At 39.0% G+C, this 27,379-nt stretch overlaps 1 protein-coding gene and 1 long non-coding RNA gene across 4 annotated transcripts in view; one reads left to right on the top strand and one right to left on the bottom strand.

Moving 5' to 3' along the window:
• macf1b (microtubule actin crosslinking factor 1b) overlaps positions 1-27,379 on the top strand; it is a 64,589-nt gene that overhangs the window by 24,643 nt on the left and 12,567 nt on the right. For all 3 annotated transcript variants that reach the window (XM_088601102.1, XM_088601101.1, XM_088601100.1), the window contains 28 exons: positions 444-610; positions 1,828-1,987; positions 2,605-2,689; positions 3,024-3,265; positions 4,677-4,796; positions 5,223-5,330; positions 5,928-6,146; positions 6,745-6,948; positions 8,484-8,715; positions 10,543-10,769; positions 11,639-11,761; positions 12,273-12,374; positions 14,111-14,212; positions 15,523-15,687; positions 16,864-17,019; positions 17,772-17,969; positions 18,503-18,631; positions 19,255-19,425; positions 20,029-20,184; positions 20,618-20,824; positions 21,367-21,486; positions 21,762-21,931; positions 23,374-23,533; positions 24,414-24,608; positions 25,840-25,965; positions 26,058-26,201; positions 26,298-26,486; positions 27,057-27,171. In XM_088601102.1, coding sequence (XP_088457228.1) covers positions 444-610; positions 1,828-1,987; positions 2,605-2,689; positions 3,024-3,265; positions 4,677-4,796; positions 5,223-5,330; positions 5,928-6,146; positions 6,745-6,948; positions 8,484-8,715; positions 10,543-10,769; positions 11,639-11,761; positions 12,273-12,374; positions 14,111-14,212; positions 15,523-15,687; positions 16,864-17,019; positions 17,772-17,969; positions 18,503-18,631; positions 19,255-19,425; positions 20,029-20,184; positions 20,618-20,824; positions 21,367-21,486; positions 21,762-21,931; positions 23,374-23,533; positions 24,414-24,608; positions 25,840-25,965; positions 26,058-26,201; positions 26,298-26,486; positions 27,057-27,171 — 4,492 coding nt within the window. The remainder of the gene's footprint in view (positions 1-443; positions 611-1,827; positions 1,988-2,604; positions 2,690-3,023; positions 3,266-4,676; positions 4,797-5,222; positions 5,331-5,927; positions 6,147-6,744; positions 6,949-8,483; positions 8,716-10,542; positions 10,770-11,638; positions 11,762-12,272; positions 12,375-14,110; positions 14,213-15,522; positions 15,688-16,863; positions 17,020-17,771; positions 17,970-18,502; positions 18,632-19,254; positions 19,426-20,028; positions 20,185-20,617; positions 20,825-21,366; positions 21,487-21,761; positions 21,932-23,373; positions 23,534-24,413; positions 24,609-25,839; positions 25,966-26,057; positions 26,202-26,297; positions 26,487-27,056; positions 27,172-27,379) is intronic.
• LOC148651154 (uncharacterized) lies at positions 17,472-22,201 on the bottom strand. Its single transcript, XR_015925680.1, has 3 exons — positions 22,067-22,201; positions 19,294-19,377; positions 17,472-18,544 (listed from the first exon to the last, which is right to left on the bottom strand). It is a non-coding gene; the product is annotated as an uncharacterized LOC148651154 (long non-coding RNA).

Here is a 27,379-nt window from a genome sequence, read left to right as displayed (position 1 = left end):
CGTATCTTCACTCATTACAATGTACTGGAACTTATCTTTGTTTTGATTTACTATTTGTTTTGCTTAGTTTTAATTCATAGGGACACAGAACAAGAGATAAAAGTGAAAAATCAGAATTAAAAATAAACTAGTAAAGCCTAGATCAAATTAAAGGGTTTTTCTTGTTCTTTGTTGGCCTGGAGACACATTATGTTGACCCAGAAATTCAAAACCGCTCACCATTCATTATACCCAGATACATAAGCCCCAAGATACCTGCTTCACTGTGCCATTTGGCATTATGTACAACATATAAATTGTTGTAGCCACAAAGACCTTGAAGATAGAGTTGAAAAGTATTCCTTTTATTGTGAGACTTTCTCAGTTTTCAGCTGAAGTCTAATGTTACTTCTCTTGTAAAATAAAAGTCCTTGGGAGATTAATAAGTGTTTGTTTTTTTTCAGTTACTACAGCGCTTGCTGGAAGATCGAAGACCCAGTTTGGAGCTCATGATACAAAATGGGCCACAGTTTGTTGAGCAAAACCGTGACCTCGACAGAGAGATGGTTCTCAGACAAATTTCCCAACTGAAGGAGAAATGGGAAACTTTGCTTCAGAATGCAGAAAACAGGTCTGCTTACTTTTATGTGCATCAGTGACAATTCAATAGACATGATTGATGTGTCTGTAACCGCTTCAAGAGCAAAAATAGCTCTCTACTTTCGAGCACTCCATAGAATTCAGTTATATACACTTCTTTGTGTTACCTGGCTTGTGTGAGCTGTGTATTACGAAGAATTCCATCGGGATGACTTTGTCAAGGTCTTTCAGGTTTTTAAGAGTCAGGTTCCCTTGTAGGCTTTCCTGTTCAAGCCTGAAAAAGATTCAGTTTTTTGGTCTTTAAGATCATGATATTCCTTTAAGCCATTAACTTTAGAGGAATGTATCCAGCCCCTTTTCTCTGAACTTTTCTCTGATTTCAGAGCAGCAAAGCTTTTTCACAAGCATTAATATCCTAAAATGAAATGTATTGAAAACGTTTATTGAGTGTTTGGCCACAGTAAATTTGAAGTACAATTGGTCAATTGTATTTGACAAATTGGTAAAAGTGGTCAAATTAATTCTTGAGAAATATTATCAACAGGCTTATACATCTAAAAAAATCATTATATCCCATTGTACTTTTCTTATACTCATTCCTTCATAGTCTGTCTTCCAGTTCTTGAAAACAAATGATCACAGACAAGCCAACCAGTAGTACTGATCTCATTCAGATAAAACCCATTATATCTGTACAGTCTTTTCGATACAGGTAGATTGTCAGAAAAAGCTGAGGTTTTCTTCAGCACATCACAGTCTCAGCTGCGCTCTGTTTATCTGACAGATTTAAAATGGCTGTATTGACTCTTAGGAGTACCATGAAATATGTAGCTTCTTGGGCACCTGTAGGTTTGCAGTTATGTCACTGGAAGACACAATCCTATTAACTCCAACTCTCCTGTAAGAACCTACGAGACTTGCAGAGTGTACAATGTAGAACATCTGAGGGGTGAGCACATTGAAGGAGTATGAATGCCCTTCCCCCATCTCCCTTCATAGTACACTTCTTGATGCTGTGAGAGGAGATGTCAAAGAAACAACTAGCTATTTTAAATGTGCTATATATTGAATAATAGAACAAGTGAATGTTAGAAAAAAATGTTTTCAGTTAAATGTTTCTTGAATAGGCCCACAGTCTACTTCAAGGTCCTTCACATAAAATTCAAGAAAAGATTTAGTTTACTCCTGTGAAATCCTTTGAATTTTTTTTTCTGTAAAGCCTTTTGGGGTGTTTTGTCATTGTGACAGGGACAGTAGATTGGTGCAGATCCTTCCTAAGGCACAGGGATTTCAGGAGAGCATGGACAGCTTCCAGCAGTGGCTCATTACTGTGGAGCAGAACCTCTCCGAGCTCCGAACCACAGAGAAAGGCATGAGCCACATCCAGGAGTCCACTGCTCAAGCCAAGGTGCAAAGTCTGATCACCAACCCTCTGGGTCTCATAAAGACACAAAGGCATGATCCTACAGTGCTTCACTGCACTTGGACTATTACAGTTTATAAATGAAGTTTACTTTTTCTTACCATGATAGCTGTGTTTATCTTCTCCTAACAACCAAAAGTGTATACATTTACAGTACCAATTCAACAGTTTTGATATGGAATGGAGCACTAAGTAGAAGACAATGAATTATTAATTATCAATATATGTGAAATAATATGTGATCTCCTAGGCTACTTGCCACAGTTAACGGGGTAATTTAGAATTATGTGGTTAAATAATTGGGTAACAACTAAACAAGGACTGAGTTTGGGTGGAACCTTTAAATTAAGTGTTTACCTTGCAGGTTAGTGGAAACACCTCATGCCATAATCAAAAAAGAACTTCAGAAAAAGAGTATTTGATACTCATTAGTCTGAACAGAGTTATAAAACCATTTCTAAATATCAGGGGTTTCATCCTTCCACTGTCAGACAGACAATCAACAAATGGACAATATTCAGAACCATTGTGACTCTGTCCATGTACTTGTTTTGTCTAGTGTTAAAATAAGTGCTTTTATATTTGTCTTTACTACTTAATAGGTTGCTCTTGAAGAAATAAAATCCAAAAGCCAGAAACTTGAGGAAGTCTTACAAAAAGGGTTTGAACTGATGGAAAAAGTATCAGGTAGGGATTTACAACATTTTACTTGTTCTCTGGCTTCTTAAAAATAATATGATGCATATACCTAAGGAACTGAACTTAAAAATAAAAGCAAAAATGCAACATCTGCTGTAGCGAATACAATGTAACAGGGTGTTTTGTTACATATAATGGAAAAAATAATGGTTTTAAGAAGAAAAAACATGTTGTTAACAGTGCTGGTGACTGTAGTTCCAAGGTAGTTTTTTTGGTTTTATTATGTTTATGAAACTGCGCCAAAGGGAAGGGTTTTTGATTAAAAGTTGTAAAAAGGCTTCATCGTCAAAGAAAGCCTTCAGCCAGCGCTCCTGTCTGTCAGAGGAAGAATTGCAGCTTGTCAAGGAGAAGATTGACAGCCTCCGGATCAGGTACTCGGTCCTCAGCGTGAGCAGCTCGGATCTCCTGCAGAGGCTGGAGCAAGCTCTGGAGGCCTCGTCCCGGTGCACCTCCAGCCAGGAAGACCTGACCCTGTGGCTGGGAAGGGTGGAGAGGGAATTGGGGAACTATGAAAGCCAGATCGTTCCAGCAGAAACCTTCTTCAGTGCCTTGGACAAGCAGAGGGTAAATCTCTATTAACAGAAATTTCCCAACAGAGCAGTGGTTTGCACTGTCACATCTTATGTCATTTTTCTATGTACGATATACACGTTAAACTGTTCTCCACCGGATTCTCTGTCATATGAATTACTGTTATCATGGATCTAAAAATCCTCAAATACCTGTTTTATATAAAAATGCAGACCCTCTATAGTGCACCAAGTAATTAAAATGTGCTAGCTTGCAGTCATAAAGCTTACGCAGTATGTGTTATAAATCTATCTGTTCTGCTCTTTGGAGAGAATGACGACTAGCTGAGACAGAGAGTGGAGTGATATAATACATGCATGATCATCGTCTTTTTGTTGCTTCTCGATAAAGCAAAAGTGCATATGCTTGTTATTATAATATATCAAACAGGTGCAGGTTGAACTTTGTGATCCAGATATCCCTAGTTCAAGCCTGACCTGTATCACTAGCCAGCTGTGACCAGGTTTCCCCATATAAATGGACTCAACTGGCAGACTAGCACCAAGGCAAGGGTGGGATTAGTTGGCCAGGGCAAACCTATGACTGTCAGGCACCTGAAGACTTGAGTGACATCACTGAGAGAGAATGTTGCTCCTCCAATCAGCAGTGATCTCCTGCCTGCCACTGTGGAGCTTGCAGAGTGTCCGTAATGAATGGCTCAGTAGCCCAACACATGAAAGGAGAATGACTACAGTATATGTTTCATTTAATTGCATGAGACCAGAGACAGAAGTTGGTGCCAGAGAGACAAGTTCATAACATAACAGCTATACTTAATTGAAAAAAACTGGCAGCTATATATTTTTTAAAATATGTATAAACGATTTTTAAGAAATCTGTACATTTGGTGTCTCTTGTAATACAAGAGATATCATACTGCTCAGTTTGGAATATCTGTAACATGCCTTATGACCAAACTCCAGTAAATAACACAGTGTTTGACACCCGTTTGGGAGTAGTTTGACTCATAGTTTAGTCATCTAAACTACTGTATCATCCTCATTTCTATTTGTCAAATTGTGTGGGAGGTACTGTACATATTCAACCAAGTAGTTGGCACTTTGCTCTTGGTAAAGCTCAAAGTTGGCCACCCAGGATGACTTATTACAGCACACCCATGAACACTGACCTTGTTCAGTGTCAGTGTGGTCCATATTTTTAAAATATATCTGTATACAAAGTTTAGATTATCTACTCCCCAGCTGGAGATCTGTCATGTCACATTGGACATGTGAAAATGAAGGGAGTGAAATTCAGTTCAATGAGCATGATGCAGTAATTCAACGGTGTTTTACCACATTTCAAAGCATCTGCCATGAATGAAGGAACAGAAGAGGAAACTCCATTGAATCTGATGTGTGACAGTGTTATGTCAAAAGATTTCCTTTCGAACGTGTGTTCTCAGCTTGAGCAAGCAGTGGAGAAGGAACTGGGCTGGTTTGAAGACACGGCAGAGAAACTAGAGGAATTCAGGAGCATTAACCTGGAAACAGAAGTCATTTCATCCCAACTCTATGATCAGAAGGTAGGTTTCCACAATGATTGGTTGTATTTTTCTCTGACTATAGCCTTTCAGCATAAAATGGTAAAAAAGAAAGATCATAATACAGCATTTGGACATTTGCTTACTTAAGTATTTTGTTGCCTTTGCACTTTTTTGTCAGGCCCTCTTCTGTTTAATCTGTGAGCTAAGAATACAATAATCTATCATTTAGACACTAAAATTAATTAAATAGATAAATGTTAAAATAGACACTCTGTGTTTTCCTTTTAACACTGCCAAAATCATTTCCATTTTCACAGATAGAAAATTGATATTCAATTAACTAGTTACTGAATGATGTCTGATAGATTGAACAGATGCTTGTAATATTTTATACCCATATATTTGAATGACAATTAAAATAATATTTGGGCTTTATTTGACAGATTTTCCTATTTATATGTTTAGATACTGGCTGTTGAGATTATGCAGCACAGATATAATATAGAGAAAATCCTGAAGATCTTTGAAGTTTTACTTAGTTACAGTGAAGAACATGAAATACAACCCTTACAGGTAAGACTTACACTTCATAGTACAAAAGTAGCTCTATAAAAGAATGAAAGCTGGAAAATATGTGAAAAAGTGAAATGTTTAATTCATGCTGGACATGGCCTCTGCTTACACATGGAGTCACTATAAAATAAAAATCTGTTTTTCCACAAAGTGTGTGCTAGGTGGATGCAAACAATGCTCATTGATAAACACAGACATTTTTTTCACGAATTCCTGTAGAAAAGGGTAATTTTTGTAATACAAATGTTATGGAGTGGAACTTTATAGTTAACTGCTATAATATCAGTGTGTTTCTGCAATATGCTGTAAACAAACTCTTTATGATTGAAACCCAGAATAATAAGTTAGCCTAATAAAAGGACTTGGAAAAAAAGGCAATAACAGCTTGTGTTCATTTGTTGTACTTTGTTTTAGAACTTCTTTGCTTTTGGCAACTCCTTCTGTGTTTCTTTAGGAGAGTCCCCTATTTAGTAAAGTAATTGAATGAAATGCTTTTGTACTGATCTTCTGCATTTCTTTTATGCAAATAATGACTCACACACTCCCTCAAGAACAGTAGTTGATGAGTTTTCTCTTTTGTTCTTTACTCCTGCAAAGAGCCAGCTCAACTCCTTGAGGGAACAATGCCAATCCACATCACAGAGAAACTCCAACGTGGTTCTGCAGCTCGAGCATGCTCAGTCACTGCTGTCCCAGTTCTCAGAAGCCCACGCTGAGGTGTCCCCATGGTTACAAGAAACCCAGACTCTTATTGAACAGCTGTCGTTGCATACCATTAGTTATGAAGCATTCAAAGAACAACAGGACCTGTTACAGGTAAAGACCACCTCTAAACTAGCAAACATTTTATGTGTAATGTTCTCTCAACCTGAGGTTTTATCTGTGTTATTTTTTAAATGTGCTTCCAAATTCTAAGAATTATATTTCTCAAACATTTCTGCCAGTTCTTTGATGAACTGTAAGAACAACTAAATGGAAAATAAATAAAATCAAAGTAATTTTTGCAGAGACTCGGAGACCATAATAAAAAAAAACCATGGTTATAGTGTAGCAGCTGAATGAAATTAACCTATTTCAACGCTGAAACAGTTTTTCTGTTCTCTCTATCTCAGCATGGTACTACTATCTAGAATGTTGCAGCAGGATGAAATACTCCAGATAGGCTTTACTTTACACTTGACTGTATGATTCATGGATACATTCAGCACAGTGCTTGTAAGCAATGTAAGCAGAGTGCTTCTTATTTTGTAGCCCTTTAAATTACAGGAACAATGAAGGATAGAGCTCATCTCAAGCAGAAAAGCACTGCCTGTGTGGTCTGACAAGCAGTGACCGAGCTGACATTTCCAATGTTTTTACCGCCCTGCAAACCCTGTGTCAGGACAGTATGGGACATGTGTGCTCCTTCACCCAGGGCCTGAGGGAGTCCATTGCAGAACACAAGCCCTTGATAGCGCAGTTGAAGTCTGTGAGCGGTCGCCTGCGGGAAATGAGCCCCAGCCAGGGGGAAGCTTTTGCAGCAAGAGCCCAGGAAGCTGAGGAGCAGCATAGCAGGATAAAGGAGAGGGTGCGGCAGGCTGCCTGCATCCTCGAGGAGGCTCTGCCACGATACACGCAGGTGCATGCTCTTTACTATTGTACACAGGTGGAGACCACTGGGTGAACACAGCTGGGCTTCAGTTTTTTCCCTTATACATACAGTAGATATTCATCAAGAGGTGGTTCTGCCTAGTGGCTAATACTGTGCATAGATATTCATCAAGAGGTGGTTATGTTTTTGCCATAGTAGTTGGACAAATCCGAAGAACACAGAACTGTCTCCTACGGTTCTGGCAATATACTTCCTAACATTACAAGCCATAACTGTTGTCTTTTCTTTGTGGAATTTATTCTTATCATTGATTTTCCAGGTTCGAAAAAAGTATTGATTGGATTTTAAATCCCTTGCAAGTCTTATAATTTTTTTGTCTTCACATCTTATGTTTTAGTACTGTAAATCTTTAAAGAAATGTGTCCTCTGAAATCACCACTTGAATCCTTATTTCTCCTAGATAATGTCAGATATGGATGAATAGTTGCAATGTGAAAAAGTGCTCAGTATCAGTAAGCCTCCTTCTGATCTTTTCATTTTCTGAGCCAAGTGAGTCTTCAAGTGAGAGGTTCCTCTAGGGACCTCTTGTCTTTATTTAATTTTTTAATTTACAATAAACAATTGTTTTTGTTACGCCCACCTGATTTGGAATCATCACTCGTGTGTTTTCACATCTCAGCTTGCAGCTAAAACCCCGCGACCGCACACAGGGGAGAATGAGGAAGTGTGGGCAGATTCCTCCCACCCACGCAACTTAGAACCAATCATCTTTTAACACATCACAGGTTGTACAGCCTTGTACTGAAGGTTACATTGATTGGAGGAGAAATGCATCTCTCACTAACAGCTGCACACAAGGCTGCATGTGCCTGGTAAGGTGCAGGGGTCACTGTTACTGAAACCCAAGAGAGCTCTACTCTTGGCGAGACACAGTTGGCTTGACCCACCCTTGAAATGCGATCAAAGAGCTTAATCTGCACTGAAACACTTTTACCAGTTGATCCACTCAGGAGACGCAATATTTCATTGTTGAATGTAAAATAATCCTTTAGATTAACCTAAATCAAATCACTCTGCTTGAGAGATTCAGGGCACTTAAACTGTTTGGGCATGATACCCCTTTAATAAAAGAAAATAACTCCATTGAGCTCCTTTTTGTAATATGGTTATTAAAACTGAAGATAAATTTAGGCTTATCAGTGTAACCCAATGTGGTTGACAAGATACCTTCCTCAAGATTTGCATTTATATATATTTTTAACTCTCGATGTCTCTACCTGAAGAATAACAGATAAAAAAGTGCTTTGACGCTGGAAAATGTTACTGTGAGCAGCTACCTCTCAAAAGCTTCTCAAAAGTTATAATGGGCATATTATGTGTGCATAATCTGCCCATTTTACAACCAGGTTTATATCATTTTTATTTATTACTGAAAACACTTTTTACGGAATCGTTACATCATGGAAAAAAAAACAGATCCAAAAAAACAAAAAAAAAAACAAAGGGATTCTTCTAAAACATACAGGAAATTGATCAGCTCTGATTCTCTGCCATTTGCACAGCTATCTGAGAGGATGACCCTGATGGCACAGAGTCTGGACAGGCTTTGGAGCCGCCTGCAGACCCCTGTCACTCTGCAAGGGCAGACGGCCAGGATCCAGGAGCAGCTCCAGGACAACAGACACACACTGTCTGAGCTGGCGAAGCTGGAGCTGGGCCTCAAGAATGTCAGAGCACAGGGGGCAGAGCTCATTGCCAACGCAGAAACAGCTGGCAACAGCTCCATCAGCACAGGTAGGGTGCCACTGGAGTCACCTGAGAAATGGTTTTCGTGTCACCTGTGATCTGAATGTGAAGTGGAGCTGAATCTAGTACTACACCTGCCAAAACAAAGGACGTTTGTTCTGAAAGGTGTTTAATTTTTGTTTCTTTTGTTCATTTTTTGCAAAATATAAAGACATGCCTAATCTACCTGTTCTCTGCATACATTGACTTTTTTAGGTTCTATCTTCTCAAAAACCTCCTTAAAGATACCAAAAAACAACGTTCATTAATTGTGATTGATTTGACAAACATGTAAAATCATGTGTGCTCATAAAATAAGGATCACTGAGCCAGGAAGATACAAAAAAGAGAGAAAAAGTACATACGAGGTGGCTTGCCATGTTGTCAACGAGAGGAGCATCAGTGCTGAGGAGCTCACAGTGTGAAAAACGATTATGTTTTGTGCACATTTTCTTAAACACTCTCATACTATTATGACCACCATAGCAGTAGCCAAAGTGTCAATAGGCACCTCTGTCATGATAAAAATAGGGATTAAAATTCAGATAAAAGATGGGACATTTAAGCAACATGACAGTGACTTTCAAAGACACTTATCTAATGAAGTAGAATCAGTTGGTTGCCAACATGTGAAAGTGACCACGATGTCTCCTTTTAACACTGTTTCTGGCACAAGTCCAGCTTCCCTACCAAACTCAAAGTCAACACAGTGCTTTGTTAAGTCGGTCTATTCATAAGTATTACGTTTCAGAGAAATACCGTGTGAAAATTGCCAGCTTCTCAAGTGAATGGGTTATTTTACAAGGAAGGAATATAGCAAGAGTGAATAATGAGACGTTTCATTATATTAAAATCCCACTTCATTTGCAATTTTAAGTGCATGTTTGTAGGTTTCCGTGTTGAGTTTGGGTATGTTAACACAAAAGTCGTCATGAGAGAAAGTTCCCCCCCCACTACCAGGGAAGCAGCTGTACACATAAACTGTTTTTACTATTTCGAAATTAGTTAGGAATGACATGAAGGGTCTATAATGCAGTGGTGGAGCAACATGTTTTATTATATATTTTGTATTCTAGCTTATTAAAATATTTTACTGGGAAATTTAGTACACATTTTACATTCAATAATAACATATCCTCTGAAAGTGACAGTCTTTACATTATGAATACCTGCTCCCTTTCCTTTTCCCATTTGTTATGTACTCATACAGTATACCACTAGCTGATTTGGGAGAGATAGAACCTAAAACTGTCCAGAATGTTTTTTCTTTATTTTGTTCATGTTGGCCCATAAACATGTTTGTATACCGATTGGTCAAATGACAAGTGGGGCTCCTGAACAACGTTCTCTGTTCATAACTTGCACTGATACAGATGGACGAGGGTCACTACTGACGCTATGTGCTAGTTTCTGTACTGTGGCGAGTCTATTCACCTGCTCGTCTCCAGACAGCATTTGTTTTTCTCTTTCAGCAGATGTTCCTCTTATCCAGACAACACCTGCTAGGTGCTTTGCTGCATGCCTCCCTTGTACGCAGTTCCACTGTCTGTACTGCTAATGTCTCTAGTAGTCTGCCCTCTAGTATAATATATTTCAAAAGCCCCCAGGGTTTTCACAGCTTCATATCTTTCTGTCCCAGTCTGTTGTGCTCCCAATATTCATCCATGACAAAGCCACTTGACTCATCATATTTACTGTACATTGTCTACAGATAATGTGAGGAACAGTTATTCTATCTGATAGGGCTGTGCTACTATATCTTACTGAAGTTTCAAATCGACTAACTCTCAATCTTTGAGACATGGCATGATCGACTGGACCCTTTTCCTTCCACAGTCATTGAGGATCATGTGTCCAGCCTTGGTCGGCAGTGGGATGAAGCTCAAGCTCAGGCTCTGGACAGGGAGAAGTGGCTCCTGAATCTACTCAACTTGGCCACTAAGTTCTGGAGCGACCTGAACGACCTCACTGTTGTCTTGAATGACACTCAGCAGATAGTCTTGGATCTGAATGGGACCAGATCAGATTCAGAGACCATCCGACAGAGCCTGGAAACCATGCAGGTAGTGTAACCACCTGGCCTACTAATCAAGAAGTATAATAAAGTGTCTGCGTTAAAGTCTTCTAAAGGAGTTTAAGATAATGAGGTGTATTAATGCTATGTCTAGATTTTTACATTCAGAATAATCATTAAAAACAGGTTATATGTTGTATGTTTAAACTTGAATCTGTTGGATTTCATTGTTTCCTTCTCATAATAAAAAGCGGCATAACGATACTATGTAGAAAATGATTAATGTATTAGCATGTAAAGCATGTCTATTGCCAGCCATAAATTACATTTTCAAGCCATTAGTCTGGTGTGGCTGGTGTTTAGCTCTTGGTTTGCACCACAGAGGTGGCTGTTGTGGTTTAGCTGGGCTTTAATCCTTCACATTTTTCAGATCTTCCTTAGGATGAAAATCCACATAAGTGTAAAGTACTATTCTTATATAGTATAAGATATGATCACTTTATTGGCCATATACAATTTCTTGTATTAGGAATTTGTCTTTTTGCATACCCCAACTTGCTGTCCATGAGACAGGCAGAGAAGCTTGGGGTCAGAGTGCATGGTCAGCCATTTATATTGTACCCCTGGAGCAGTCGGGGTTAAGGGCGTTGCTCAGGGATACGAACCGGCAACCTTCCAGCCACAGGCACAGATCCTTAGCCTAGTCAAATTATTTAACTTTTACAAGTAAACGTTTGGCCTATTTTTCATTTCAGTAATACAATAAGCAACTTTATCCTTGAGCATTTGTTTTACCTAGAAGCACTATTGTTTAATGAAATGTGTTACATCAGTTACACAGTTGTTATCTTGAACAGCTCTAGAATTACCTATGAACCTTCTTGGACATTAGTAAATACTTATTTCTGTTTTCACCAGTCTGTTAGAGAAGATATAGACAGCCTGCAGGGTGAACTGGACACACTTGGAATTCTGGGAGTGGACCTGATGTCAGCCTGTGGGGATACTGACAAGCCAGACGTCACCAAAAGCTTAGACGAAGTAAGTATTAGAATGAGAAGTCTAAGGAAATTTCTAAGAGTTTCTCTCTTTGTAAAAATACAGTTCTCTTTGATCAGAATACCCTATAAGAAAATATTAAGGAATGTTTCTAACTAAAGGCAAGGTCTTTGTCAAATATATTGAAACAAACCTGTTTCTTTAAAATAAATATTAACCCCACTAACCAAACCAATTTATTTTGATCTATTTATATTTGTAAAAATTGAAATTGTTGCACAACGCAATTTGGTATAGCAAATAAATGACATTTTCAAACTATTCCTTAAAATATATAAAAAATATATACAATACAATAACATAATAGTTCCAGTGATTTTTCCTATACAGCCTCTTCCTAAATCTTTACTTACGGAAAACATCTTCTTTGAACTTTTACTATTACTTTAAAAAGTAAATAAGAGAATGAAAATCACCCTGAAAATATTTGTTGGAAGTGATTAACTCTGTATGTATTTAGACATTTTACTAAATTTGATATGTTTATTTCAAGCTTTACTGCACATGGAATAACCTGAGCAAACTGTGGACTGAGTGCTACAGCAAGCTGGAGGAATCTCTTGAGGCTGCAGTGCATTATAAAAACATGATTGAGGTAAAGGAAACCAACATGAAACATTTGCATGAAAATATCTGCTGTACTGCTCTGGCTTTAAGGTAAATGCCCAGAGATAATCCCAGAACAAAAGTGAAGATAGACAGGCATTCCTCCAGTCAATGTCACCACCTGAACAACTGCAAGCATTCATAGCAATTTCAGAGATTCCATTCTGGCAAAGCTAATTAGATCCTACCAGAAATAACTCTATAGTTAAGTAACTACAATCAAAAGAACGGCCAAAACTGAAGCTCGGTCACACTATTTTTAATTGCAATGTAATAAATAAAAGACCCTTCACCAAGACTGTGGTTTCTCCAAGCACTGAGTTATTGTTGTTGTTTCTGATGCTATGTCCATGCGTAATTGCAAAATTTGAAAGCCCCTAAGCCTTAATATCTAAAGTTTAGCATATAATCTAAATATCTGTTCTCTGACATGCCTGGGATTATTCTGCAATGAATAACACAGTATATCCATGCTCATAGGGGAAGTATCTACAGAAGCTCAAATTTCTTGTGGAAAGCACTTCTGTTTCACTCTATATTGAATATAGAATTGAATATCACTCTATTGAATATGTTTTTATATAAACAAATAGAACTGAAAGTTAGGACAATAGGTGTGGCAGACCCTCATTATGCAGTGGTGCTGAAGGATCTTAACGGACATTAACATCGCTTTCTTCAGCACTTGTATGGTCTGTAACAGGAAAAGCCAATAGGTTTATCCTTCAGTTTTCAGCTTATGGGTCTCCTTTAGCCTGGATCTTAAAGAGACGTGGCTCCATCCAACAGAAATCTCCCACCTCCTGCCATAATGGCGTACTGGCTCCTTGGAAAGGATGGTACTGTATCTGGTGAAGCCTTTTGTAAACCCGAGCTGATGGGCAGGCACTGACCATTATGAGTAACCTGGGCTGGTCCTTGGTTCAGGTGAACAAGGCGGCTGCTGCTCCCCCTCAATGTGCAACACAGCACATTTCTTCAAAAGGCACATGAAAATTAGTCAAAAGTTCCCTCCAGTGGCTCTTGCTGTTGCTGCTGTGCTAGTCTAGACTGTCAAGGTTTGTTAGTTATATATTACAATATTATTAATTGTGAATGTAAGTGTAGTGGTCTGTCGATGTAGTAACTGACTCTCATCTTCTCCATAAGATGACAATATCATTGCGGTTTTAGCTGCTGCTACACTGAATAGTGTTAATTAAATTTCAGAAATTGGTAAATGTTGAGATGATCACTTTTATTAATCATTTATTTCCTAAATAACCTGTGTGTAGAGAAACCCAATGTCTATCAGCTGCTTTTCATTCCTACAGTTATTTTCCTTTGCGTTTGCTAAAACGCTCTCTAGTGGCATCGAGACAGACGCCAAAATCCTAGTGTTCTCCTTCTCTGTGTTACAAAACAACACTCAAAAAATATGAGTGAACAGGATGAATTCAAAGGGATCATAGTTATTAAGAAAGAGAAACGTCACATGATACAATGAACCAAAAAAGTTGACACAAAGGTTAAATTCAGAAGTAAGAGTCCTGGGAGTGTAAAAGAATTTGGGAGCTTTTTCTGTAATAAAGAATGATTATATTATCTTGGATTTTTCTGTTTCACTCTACATACATATACTGTACCTTTGACAAAACTAAACTAAAACATTGGTATATGTTCTTAATTATTCTCTTGACTAATACGTAATATAATAGGAAAAATATTAAATGTTCAATTTTCTAGAGGCTGTTTGAGTGGCTGAAGTCCGCAGAGCTGAAAGCTGCTGAAGAATTTATGGTTGGGGTCAACTTGGAGACAGTAAAGCAACAGCTGTGTGATTTAAAGGTACAGCAACAAGCTAGACATTTAAAAAACTTTCAACTGGCACAACATGGATTGAAATATGACATCATAATATGGTTTATATTCACATACTGGGTGACAGAATTAACAAATTCTTTTGAAGCATATTACAGTAAGTAGACTAAACTTTATCTTTGTTTCTTTTTATGTTTTTGTGTTTCTTCCATTATTTCATAATCTGCATTATATGCTTTAAATACTGTACAGACTTCAATTTGCCTTAAGACCTGAATTGTATTTTAATAATAATTATAATAATTGCTTACACTTATATAGCGCTTTTTCTGGACACTCCACTCAAAGCGCTTTACAGGTAATGGGGACTCCCCTCCACCACCACCAATGTGCAGCATCCACCTGGATGATGCGACGGCAGCCATAGTGCGCCAGAACGCTCACCACACATCAGCTATCAGTGGGGAGGAGAGCAGAGTAATGAAGCCAATTCACAGAGGGGGATTGTTAGGAGGCCATGATTGATAACAGCCGATGGGGAAATTTGGCCAGGATGCCGGGGTTACACCCCTACTCTTTTCGAGAAACACCCTGGGATTTTTAACGACCACAGAGAGTCAGGACCTCGGTTTTACGTCTCATCCGAAGGACGGCGCCTGTTTACAGTATAGTGTCCCCGTCACTACACTGGGGCATTAGGACCCACATGAGCCGCAGGGTGAGCGCCCCCTGCTGGCCCCACTAACGCCTCTTCCAGCAGCAACCTTAGTTTTTCCCAGGAGGTCTCCCATCCAGGTACTGACCAGGCTCACACCTGCTTAGCTTCTGTGGGTTGCCAGTTGTGAGTTGCAGGGTGATATGGCTGCTTGAAGAGTCTCTTCCTGTACAGACAGAACTTTTCACTAAATGTACCTGTGCTCCTTCTCTGTGGTTCACACTGAATAATTGCCATGGTTAATTTAATATTACAGAACATGAAATTTAAAATGCAATGCATATTTCTGGAAAATCTTAAATAAAATGTATTTGTAAAATGTAAATTTTTATTTACAGATTCTGTATGGTTTATATATATACATAAGCTTTGAGATTAAAGAATAAAGATTTACTCACATGGCGTCTGTAAAAAAAAACTTGTACAACTCTTGTACATCTTTTTGCATATTGTTGCTTTCGGAAGAATCATGGCACAAAGCAAACAGAACATAGACACAATGCCCTGAGCTTCATTCCTCACATCTACAGACTAACGCAAAAGCTTTCACTCTTGTCCTATATGTAACTGCAATATGATTGAGCCACACAGAAAGAAATAACCTATTGGTTCTTATCGGCAGGAGTTTAAGAGCGAACTGTACCAGAAGAAGATAGAGATGGAGAGTCTGAACCATCGCTTTGTCTGCAGGCTCACTCTGGGCTTTGAGCAGGATGCTGTTGGTGCTCAGCTCTCGGACTTCCGCCATCGCTGGGACACCCTGGAGAGGGAGACCGTGAGCAGACAGGTAAAAGCCACACTCGCCTCACCTGGTAGGAGCCTGGCAAGAGCAGAACGTTGATCTCTTTCAGGATCTAATACAGTATATGTATCATGAAAATGTCTCCAAAATTGTCACAGCAATTATTTTACACTTTTTCATGATTTTGGTTTGATCTCTGTGGTACATTGGTCATAGCTATACAGCACTCGTTATAAAAGAAGGAGTTGCAGAGTTAGATTTCTGGACTCCTGGCCAGTGAGTAATGGGTTCTAGTATCCAATGAAGACACTACTGTTTTATCTATGAACAAGGTTCTTTCCCAAATTGACCACTATCCCAAAAACCTAACAGGCAAGTCTGCTACTTTCAGGTAACTTAACAGAAATGGAGGAAAGCCTTGATCTTATGTGTAAATCTTAGGGTTGGAATCTGTTAGGACTGTTAGGAATCTATATGAAATGCATTATGTGTGAGGCATACTCTACAGCTATTGAATGTTAAACATTCAAAATGTGTATTTCAAGAGAGTGCTGTAATACACCAGCACTAGAACTGCAGGGATTGTAGGTGTACTCATGTTTAGAACACCATGGATATTGACTGTTACACTTTTTCAGCTTGTAGCCTTTTGCAGTAGACTGTCTATGGATCAACCGTGTTGATGAGAAAGGTTGATCAGTATCATTCATTTACATACACCATGTCTGCTCAATAAAATGCCAGGGCACCCATTATGAAATCCATTTATTGAATTCCACGATACCTTTGTGAATTCATACAACTGCTGTGTATTTTTGTTAGATATATACATTTACAATAGCATGCTTTATATTAAAAACAAAAACACATTTTTGTCATACTGCTTTTCAAACACTGTCAGGGTAGTTAGCATGCTATATGCTAACTAAAGTCAAAGGCAACCTTACTGTATATCATTCAAGCACAGGAATTTGTTCTCCTGCCTCTACCAGTACGCAACTTAACATGTTTCAAGATTGGTTTCATTCACATTTTCAGTGGCAAAACAAAACAAATTCCTTATTTCATGGATTTTCATTTTAATATAATCTATTAATATGACTACAGCTTACAGGGGTAGTATATGCTGTGTGATTTTCTGTAGATGTCTGAATACACAATATTTATTCTGTTTGACTGCTGGGTGTTCCAACTTGTCTATTAACCCCTGTGTCACTGTAGCACCAGCTGGAGTCCGCACTCCTGGGTTTGGGTCAGTTCCAGAACACCCTGGATGAGCTGCACACCTGGCTGACACACACAGCTGGCCAGCTGCAGGGCTACCGGCAAATCAGCATCGACCTGCAGACCTGTGAGATCGAGCTCGCAAAACACAAGGTAGGGAGTTCATCCGTATCATACACAGACTGAAGTTCTGCCAAAGTTTGTTTTAAAAGCAGTTGCTGAATGTTGTTTCTTGTTGTTTCTCCTATCACATAATGTTTTTGTCCTTATTGTACAAAAGCAGTAGTTCTGTACTTGAGGGCAAGAGATTTCACTACATCTAAAGCAGGTTAAATACACATTCAGATACACAATTCATTTATGTTTATTTGATAAATTGTATATATTCTTGAGAGTCATATAGTAAGATCCACTGGACATCCCGTTAAACTGAATTTGAAAGTTAAAATGTGCATTCCATTGATGTAAAAATAAGAATGTCCTCTTTGTAAATTCTGTTTTTACGTAGTTTTAATGAATAGCGGGGTTTGAAAATGGTGTAGTATGGACAGCATTGAAGCAATCATGATGTTCGCAATAGTATGAAATATTCAAGGAGAAAACGGTTTTAATATTTTATCTATTTTATTATCCTTTTAATGTGATATATTCAGTGTAACAGTAGGGTCTTCACAGGGTGATCCATTCAGCTGGAAATGGAAATCGTGCATTTCCTGTTCGTTGTGACTTGAGCTCCTGCAGGGTCCCAATGACTTATCTTAGGGAAAGCTGCACAATAATATTTCTGATTTCAATAAGACAAGATAAGACGCAGACGGACTGTGGCTCGTGAGCTGTCCTACTAAGGATGAGTTTCCCTGTGCTGCCAGTCTGTCTCACTGTGCCTGCCTGGCCCCTCCCCGAAGGTGCTGCGGAATGACGTGATGTCCCACGCGCGCACTGTGGAGTCTCTGAACCTGGCGGGCAGGGAGCTCCTGGAGGCCGGGACGGGGGACAGCCCCCAGGGGCTTCAGGCCCAGCTGGAGCAGCTGAACGAGCGCTGGGAGTTTGTCCGCTGCGAGACAGAGAGGAGGCAGCTCGAGCTGGAGAACAACCTCAGTCAGGTGGGATAGTCAGACCCTCACACGCGGGCTCATGCTCTGAATAGTCCCACAGGTCACATGAACCACAAGCGCACGATCCACAGGACACGTCCAGCTTAAATTTCGGCTGGAGCAAGATGAGGAAACGATTTGCAACCCGAGGATACTGAGTGTGTGAATGTTAGGCTGCTTATGTAAAATTTATTAATGCTCTTTTTAAACCTCTAGAAATGTAAATAAATTATATTACTAAATACATACATAAAGTAGACTATGACAATGGCAGTAATACGTGCTGTGACTCACAGGTGTCATAGAGCACTTCTAAATATTCTCTTTGGCTAGAATGCTATTGTGACCTGACATGGGTGTCAGTATCAAAACCTGGCTCAAGAATGATTAGACCATAAAAGCAAAGCAAATTCATACAATATTCTATGGAAGATGTGAGGTGTAATGCAAAATTCTACAGTGTAGTAAATTTCATGAAGTGTGCCACATTCTCTGACTGTCTCATTTTGGGTGGCGCTGGTTCCTTTCTCTCCTGTAAATAGGTTCAAGATGTGACCATGGAAATCCAGGATCTTCTTCAGTGGCTGGAAAACACAGACCTTAGACTTTCAGCCACCAAACCAGTCTGGGGACTACCAGAAACTACAAATGAGAAGCTCTCAGCACATCTGGTAATAACCAGAACTAACCATAAGCCTTGACTGAATCAACAGAAATCCAGCCATTATTCTTTATTTCTTTATATAGTATCTTAAGCTCTGGTTTCTCCCACTTCGCTACTGAGCATCTAACTAGGATAACCCGGTAGCTAAGTGGTTCAGTTGCCAGGCTGATTTCCAGGTTATCACCACTTAATGTTGGATTATGATCCAAATGGATCACAATCATAGTACCTTTTTGGAATTTTACAACATATTAATTTAATAAATTTAAAAACAAAATTTCCAAGATATATGGAACCCTCCAATCTCAGTACTCTTCTTTTTGAATCCCCACAGTCACCAAATACCACATGGGTCAACAGCACCTGAATTAATATGGTGAAAACAATCATTCATTTAAAAAAACTCTTGAAAAGAAATCATTCCTTATTTTGCAAACAGTTGCAAATATGATGATCACTTTACATCATACATTTTTGTAAATTACTTTTCCCAAAAGGAATGGCAGAGATCATGAAAATTTAAAACATGACAAAATGCATAGTCTTTGTCACTATGGTTTGAAGAGTGACGTTTATGCTGTGAGTATCTCATAAACATCTCTAACAGATTGCTTTTACATCTTCCTTCAGGAGCTGTGCAAGGAAATGGAATCGAAGTTACATACGTACAACAATGTGAGGGATGCCATCCATAGACTGCTGGACAACAATGATGTTTCTCGAGGCTCCAACACAGAACATAGTCTTTGCATTCTGGAACACAAATGGGAGAGTGTCTATAGCAAAGTGCAAGAAAGGAAGGTCAGCAAATGCTCTAGCCAGATTGAAATATTGCAAATATTGAAATGGTTCTAAAATCATAGGTTTAACAGGAACATTTAAAAATTGTAATGGATCTTCTTAAGCTGTTCTCAAAAACTGATGTAGTTTCTCATTTTAAATATAGAAAATCCAATACATGGTTGAAGTGAATGAGTAATAAACTTTCACAATTGTCAACATAAGAAGAATATTCTCTAAGAAAAGAAATAATTCATTATGTTTTTATTAAACTATGCACCCTGATTCTAAAGAGCGTCAAACTGAGTTCAGAACTCTGGTCTGTTTTAAGACAGACCCCCTTAAACCCTCCTCCTTTTTGCATCTTTTATTATTTTATATATTCTAAGAAGAAGTTAAAGCATAGCATTGCAATTAAACATGTTATACAAAAACGGTCAATAAGCATTTTTCAATTGTAATAATATTATTACCTTCCATTTGTATATTCATCTGATTTTCAAGCTCCTCATCACAAATAGCAAGGCAGTATTATTTCTAACATTAATAGTTCTTTCAATTCTGAAGATGTGTAGCTGCAACTGTTTTGTAAGTGGTGAGTAACATTTGTTAACTCTATTTCAGGCTAAGTTGAATGAAGGGCTGACTTTGTCAAAGGAGTTTCACAGCACTGTCCAGGATCTATTGAAGAAAATGTCTCAGAGTGAAGAGGCCATTAGTGCCTTACCTCCGCCCAGTCTAATCCTGGACACTGTCAATGCTCAGATACAGGAACACAGGGTTGGTGTTGAGAAAACCTAGTTCAGCCATGTGTCTCTGGGTCTTCCATACACTGCACCTTATTATTGACACATACTATACGAATTCAAATTTATTGCATTACAACATATTAAACTTGAAACTTAATTTAAATTTTATGTGATGAATCCTTAAGCCTTGCTTTATCCGATTAAAATAAGTCCCCTTCACAGGAGTGAGTCATTTCACTCTTAAAATCATGTTTTTTTTTGTCACAAAAACAGTATAAGTTTGTCCAATATGCATAAAGTTGAAAATAACTTAAATATTTCTAGGTTCGTTATGTTAATCAAATACTGTAAAATAACACCCCCCATCAAATTATGCTAAATACCAAGAGAGATGTGGGAATGTGATTCAATACACTTTTGTTGTATCACTTCTTTGTTTAAAAATATGTCCGTGTTACTTCCAGATGTTGGTGACTGAAGTAAACTCCTACAGTGACAAGATGACAGCTGTTGAGAGTGTAGCAGTACGTCTTAAAGAACTGAGCAGGAAGGAAGACTGCAATGTGATACAGAATCTCACAGTGACTGTAAAAGACCGCTATGGAAAACTTTATCAGCGCACTGCTGAGAGAGGAAAAGCTCTTGATGATGTGAAGAAACAAGCTAAACAGGTAATTGTGTTACCAAAAATCAGTCAGCTTAGTAGTTTACACACACTTTTTGTGTACAAGTTGGTTTTTAACCAATGTATTTTGGACATTTTAACTGAAATCAAATATAAAATACTGGTAGTTTATTGATATCATATATCTCTATCTCAGTGGAGGAACTATACCACACAAACACTTAACTAACAGTTCATTATTTTCAATGCGTACAACATGTGTCTTGTACCCTCTTTCCAAAGTCTGGTCACAGAGAGGCCTCCATCTTGCAGGGGGCCCTTAAAATCCATTTTAAAACGCCTTATTTCTCCTCTAAAATTAACTAATTAATGAAGAAAAATAAAATGTTTCTCATAAAATACAGGTCACAACTCCAGCATAGGGATACTTAGGTAGTGATTTTTAAATTTGATTCACCATGGGTTTCTGGAAAGTACTAGGAGAGATTAAAGGTCCACAATCACTAGAACTGCAAGCCAGTATAACCCTTCTATTTATATGGAAAGCATTTTCGGGCAGTTAAGCGGTCTTTGCTCTTGATGATTTAGTTCAGTGAGTCTTGGCGACTCTTGGTGGACTGGGTGGCGGAAGTGGAGCAGACTCTGGATACACACAAGGAGATTGCAGTGTCACATGAGGAAATCAAACAGCAGCTCGCAGAGCAGAAGGTAATGTAGCCCAAGGTCTCATCTGGCAAGTTATTGTACACTCTGAGTGGCACAGGAAAAATAAAAAATCTTTAAATCACTTTGTGGATAAGTAAAAATAAATGGCATGAGAAAACTGTAAGATCAGTGGTTCTACAGTTGTGTGATTAGGCCTAGTATTTTATATAATCAGTTTGTTGGCCTATGCTTAATATCCAAACAGTGGTGCCCAGGAGGCACAGCATTGTTGGAAGACAGATGGCCCTGTTGATTTTCTTTGCTTCGTGTTTCTCAAGGAATTTCAGAAGTTGTTGAGGTTGAAGAGGCCAGTTTATGAAGCCACCTTGAAGAGTGGTCGCACTCTCAAAGAGAAATCCCAGAGTCCAGCTGACCGGCAGCAGTTGGACGATCTGTTGGCAGAGCTGAGAGATTCCTGGGACACCATCAGTGGGAAGTCCATGGAGAGGTAAAAATGCATTTTTATTTGCAATGCTAACATTACAAAACATTATTAGCTTCTGTGATGTGGCCCACCCAACAGCATTCAGTTGTTGCAGGCCTCTAAAACAAAGCAAGTAAAACAAATTCATATAGCACTTACCTTTTTGTTTGTATTCTATATTATGGCATTATGCCAGTAGGAAAAAAACAAAACAATGGGTGAATATTGAAATGTTTGGTAGCTGCAGTTACTCCTTATATGATTACGTACTTGCTTTAACAGTCAAAACCCCATTCAGAGTCAAGGCCAAATTTAAACCCTGGGAAACTGTCTCCAGATTGCCAGCAGGCTGTTTTCACAGTGCCCCCTTCTGGACTGGAGGGGAGCTTGTCTCCCTCTCCCTTTAGTAACACCAGTGTTTTAAAAGCAATGTATTACTAGGAAAATATATTAAAGAAACTAATCAGTTTTATGTATTGTGTTTTGGTGTAATGTGGCATTTATTAGGTGAAAATGTGTAAGGGAGCTAGGTACCTTTACGTTTACTGTGAGAGGTTACAGGGGATGAGCCTCCACAATAAAGGCAGAGGGTAAGCTCTGCTGAGGGAGTTCTTTTGTGGGATCTGGGGAGGAAGACATTCTGGCCCCTTTGTTGTGGGTTCCTGTTTTGGAAGAATGCAGTTTGTTCTCCTGTTGTACGTATGTCTGCTGCCTAATACATAAATTAGGACCTTTTATGTATCTTTTTGATAATGGATTGGTTTAATTTAGCATCTACTAAGAACTGAGTCCAGGTGACTGTGATTGTGTGGAGAATTAGTGAGCCTGTGACAGCTTAACTGTGTAACAGAGCCCATTGATGTGAGCACATTGGGAAACTATGTAGAAATGCTGAAAGGCATGGAAAGATATGCTAAATCAAATGGCAGGCCATGTTGTTCAATGGATTTGTTAACCTTCCTTTGCACTGTTTAGTTTCAGGGGGCTGGGAAATGCCTGAAAGATGTTGCAAATGAACCACACTTGTAAAAACTCATATAAGCAATTGTGCAAACATCATTTTTCAGTTGCATTCCATATATGACACATAAAGTTTCAAGTCAGAAGTTCCTGAATCATTTACTCTATCCCAGAACGTGACTTTCTCTTTACACAAAACCTATTCCCACATCCATCCTAGATTAGAGTGTGAGGACTGACCCTGAAACTGGCATCTCACGTGTTTCCCTCACCCAGCTTGCACAAGCCAGAAGGCCAGCCCTTCCTCATGGTGGGTTTGAAACCAGGAGAGCAATAACACTCTCACAGTCTCATCTCACACTCTGTGACCTGGTACTCTTTTGATAGCCTCTGAACCCCACTGCAGTCTATATGACCTACAGGCATCAGCTATCGAAGTCACAGCACCACTTTAGCATGCGCATCTACAGGTACGCCCTGTCTTGATCTTTCATATTGCATTACAGGCAACACAAACTGGAAGAAGCACTCCTGTTTTCAGGCAGATTCACGGATGCTCTCCAAGCCCTAATGGACTGGTTGTATAGAGCTGAACCACATCTAGCTGAGGACATGCCTGTTGGAGGAGAGAAGGACCTGGTTGCAAATTTAATTGACAAACATAAGGTAAATAAATCACAGTTCTGCTACACTTTCCTGCCCAATTGAGAGCATTTTAAAGGTGATAAATATAGTGAACAAAGCAGTTTTATTCGTAGACGTGCAAGTTTGACCAGTGCTGTGAACAATGTCCTTTAATAGTATAACTTTCCTGTCCTGTTACTGAATAAGCAAGTCTAAATTAATCCCTGCTGTAAGTGAATGCATGCCTGGTTACCCCACTGCAACTTCCCTACACTCAACTCCACATAACAGACACAGCACGCTTGGACCTTATCATCACATCATACACTTGAATAAGGGTTCACTCCCTTTGCAGTGATAACCCTAAATCTGTTCAGATGCACAAAAATACTAAGGAAATCTCAGATCACACAATTAGTTTAGTGGCCTCTCTGTGTAGTAATGGTGGTTCACATGATTTCTGAACAAACACACACAACTCTGTAAGGTTCTTCAGTCAGGTAGTGAACTTCAAGCAAAGATTATACCATGACAACCGAGAAGCTTTCAAAACTGCTCATTCCTATTTTTCCAGACTAAACCTACCCTATTGAGACATACAGCTAAAAACAGAACAAAGCAACTAATTAACTCCATGTCAGAATTTTTTACATTGGTCTCCATTTTTGTGTAACTTTGCCTATGACTAGTAATTGAATGTTCTTAACTTTAATTTTAAGTCTTTTAAAAGATAAATAAACTTAGCACTAGCCTACAGAAGTTATCCATTTTGACACCTTACATACTGTACATTCATGAGTTTAACCTTTAAACAAACACATAGCTCCTACTGAAAACATTAGCTGATAGAAAGCAGAGGGTCTGGACGGGGGACAGGACAGGATGCCTAGTCATGTCATGATTATTCCCTGTGGTTGTGCAGGTTTTCCAGAAAGAGCTGGGGAAGAGAGCTGGCTGTATAAAGACCCTGAAACGCTCAGTGAGGGATGTGATGAAGAACAGCAGCATGGAGTCCCAGTGGCTGCAGCAGCAGATGGAGGAGCTGGAGTCCCGTTGGGAGGTGGTGTGCAGGCTGTCCGTCTCCAAACAGGCCAGGCTTGAGGCTGCGCTCTGCCAAGTAAGAGCTTTCTCTTCCTGTACAAACACGTATTCCATCTTGATTGCCTGCCCAGGGGTGAGCAACCCTACACAAAAGATACCCAACGTGCAGTCACTCATAACAGCGCTTGTGTCTGACGACATCTCAGTTCGTTCACACCTGTCCTCTAGGGCACCTCTGATGTCCTATTTATTCAACTTTGTTATTTTCTCAGTTGAACTAGTTTAACTCAAAGGTAATACTTTAACCCGGTATAAAGCAGACTCATTTGAAGAGGGTTGTAAAGCCTGTATCAGGCTGTCACATGGCTCCAGGTGAGCCAAACATACCCAGCAGGTACAGGGAGCAAAGCAGACCGGACTCTGAATGGAACAACAGTCCATCGCAAGGTTCAGACAAGGCTCAGTATGGGAGTCTCGGGACACCAGCATGTCTTTGGACCATGTGAGAAGGAGAAGGCACCTAGAGAAAGCCAATGTGCAGAATCCACATAGACCAAGCCAGATGTAATCAACTCCCTGGAGCTCAGAAGCAGCAAGACTATTGTTAAATTAAATTATAGACAGTAACTTTGGTTATCTTGATTTGTCCTGCACTAATTCAGCATTCACCCTTCAGTTAGCCACACAGGGGAAATGGCTGAGTATAGGATAAAATAAAACATTGTACTTTAAATATGCCATAAAAACTGCATGAAACTAATCAACAATAGACCAGAAATTATGCAGAAAGTTAAATATAAACAGTACATTCTGAAAATATATTACAGATGCTAAATATCAAATATTGATGCCAAAGATTATTTTGTTTAGTGTTTGTGTAATTACTTTGTTTCCATATTCTCTTTTGTAACACATTTGATTAGTGTGCGATACTTGATCTTTCTGTTTTCAACAGTGATTCTGATCTTAGAAAAAAGGTATTGTGGTGTCAGCGTATAGGTTGTTGAAGAACAAAGTGTAACCTATAAATTGTTTCTATAGAATTGGTCTCCAATGTTTTCTTCTATTTTGGGTTCTGATGATTGCATCTTAGTATATTTATCATGAATCACTCTTTTTCATAACACACCAAATTCTATTTTATTGCAAGACATCTATCATGTAACTACAGCACAGGTGTTTTTCCTATTCCACTACAAAAGAATGCAGAATAGATTAAAAGTAACATCCTGGTTTCTTTTTTATCAGTGATATTGGAATAAATGTGTCTGTGAATTGAGCTCAGATTTTCTCTCTCGATCTGGCAGGCAGAGGAATTTGACTCTTTGGTCCATGTGTTTCTGGAGCGTCTCTCAGAAGTGGAGAGGGCCCTGAAGTACACTGTTATTCCAGAGGAGGAGACTGCTGTACTGGAGCTTCATAAACAGCACCAGGTGGGAATCCTGACATTCTGTCTTGACTAATGGTGCAAAACAAAAATATGTTGATTAACCAATCAGTGTGGGAATTCTGCTGACTTATGCAGGAAGCAAAGAAGTCCCTGCATTGCCAAGAGATGGAACTGGATTGCATCAAATCCCTCGCAGAAGAGATATTGTCGTCCTGCCATCCAGACTCTATCATAACCATCAAGTCATGGATCAGTGTCACTAACACCCGCTTTGAGGAGGTGAGCTTCATCAGGACAGAATGGGAACTTCTTTAATGTCTCATGTCATCAGTACCCTCTCCATTGACCTCCTATGACGGTTCTGCTTTGCTCCAGGTCCAAGCCTGGGCCCTGCAACAAGAAGAACGTCTCAAAGTCAGTCTGTCCACTCTGGAGGCTGAGAGGGAGGAGGTGCAGAGGCTTCTAGACTGGATTTCAGCAGCAGAGGAGTCTCTTACCTTGAGGGACCAGGAGCCTCTTCCAGAGAGTATTGAGCAGGCTGAGGAGCTCATTACACAACACATGGTACTGATTGGATTGCGCATTTCATTTGACAATTTTGCATTTGTTTGCTTGAAAAGACTAGAGAATATGATAGAGCAATGCCAAAACAAAGGATGCAGTTGCATTAAATGGTCACAAGATGGTGGAATGAAGTCAGGTTTTCAGCTGCAGATCTGGAGCAGGCAATATCTGCATATCTACTGTAGGTGGGATCAGTAATGCAGAACAGCTGGGCAAGGGAAGCTTCACTTTATAAGCACAGAGTCTGACACAGTTTGGTAGAGTTGGATAGGTCAGCACACTATAATGGTAGCTCTTTGGTGTTTTAATCATGTTAGAATCAGATGTCTGTGGAACTTGTTTTTTAGACTAAGAGAAACATGAGGAGCTTCAAATGTGTGAATATTACACATGACAGAAGTGTATGGGAATTGCTAAAAACCAGTAGAAGGATTAACTGAGTCTTTAATGTCTCTCAGTTTAAAAATGACATAAAACAATATTGTCCTCATTGAAATTAAGATGGGTATTATTGAGTGTAATACATCTGCTCTCAGGCATCATTTTATTATTTTGTCCATATTGTTGCAGGTCTTTATGGACGAGCTGAATCGAAAGTTGCCAGAAGTTGAGAATATCAATAAATTCAGCAAACATAAATTTATTCCCAAACCACAAACAACTTCATCTCGAAAAACATCAACCAGTAAGTCAATTTATTTTCTTTTAAACATACTATATAAACAGTCTCTGAAGGAAACAGTTTTCAAATAAAATTTTGCATTCCTACTAAAGACATTAAATTCAAAAGACAGATGGTTCTCAATTGTATTTTAACACCCTTTCTATTTATTATCTGCAAACTACATAATTTGCTAATTATACCAGAATCTAAATCACTGATATAGATCCAG

This window comes from Lepisosteus platostomus, chromosome 12, assembly GCF_059453375.1.
Source record: "Lepisosteus platostomus isolate fLepPlt1 chromosome 12, fLepPlt1.hap1, whole genome shotgun sequence".
NCBI classification, from domain to species: domain Eukaryota; kingdom Metazoa; phylum Chordata; class Actinopteri; order Semionotiformes; family Lepisosteidae; genus Lepisosteus; species Lepisosteus platostomus.
Note: the sequence above shows the minus strand (reverse complement) of the source record. Positions and strands in the feature narration are given on the sequence as shown.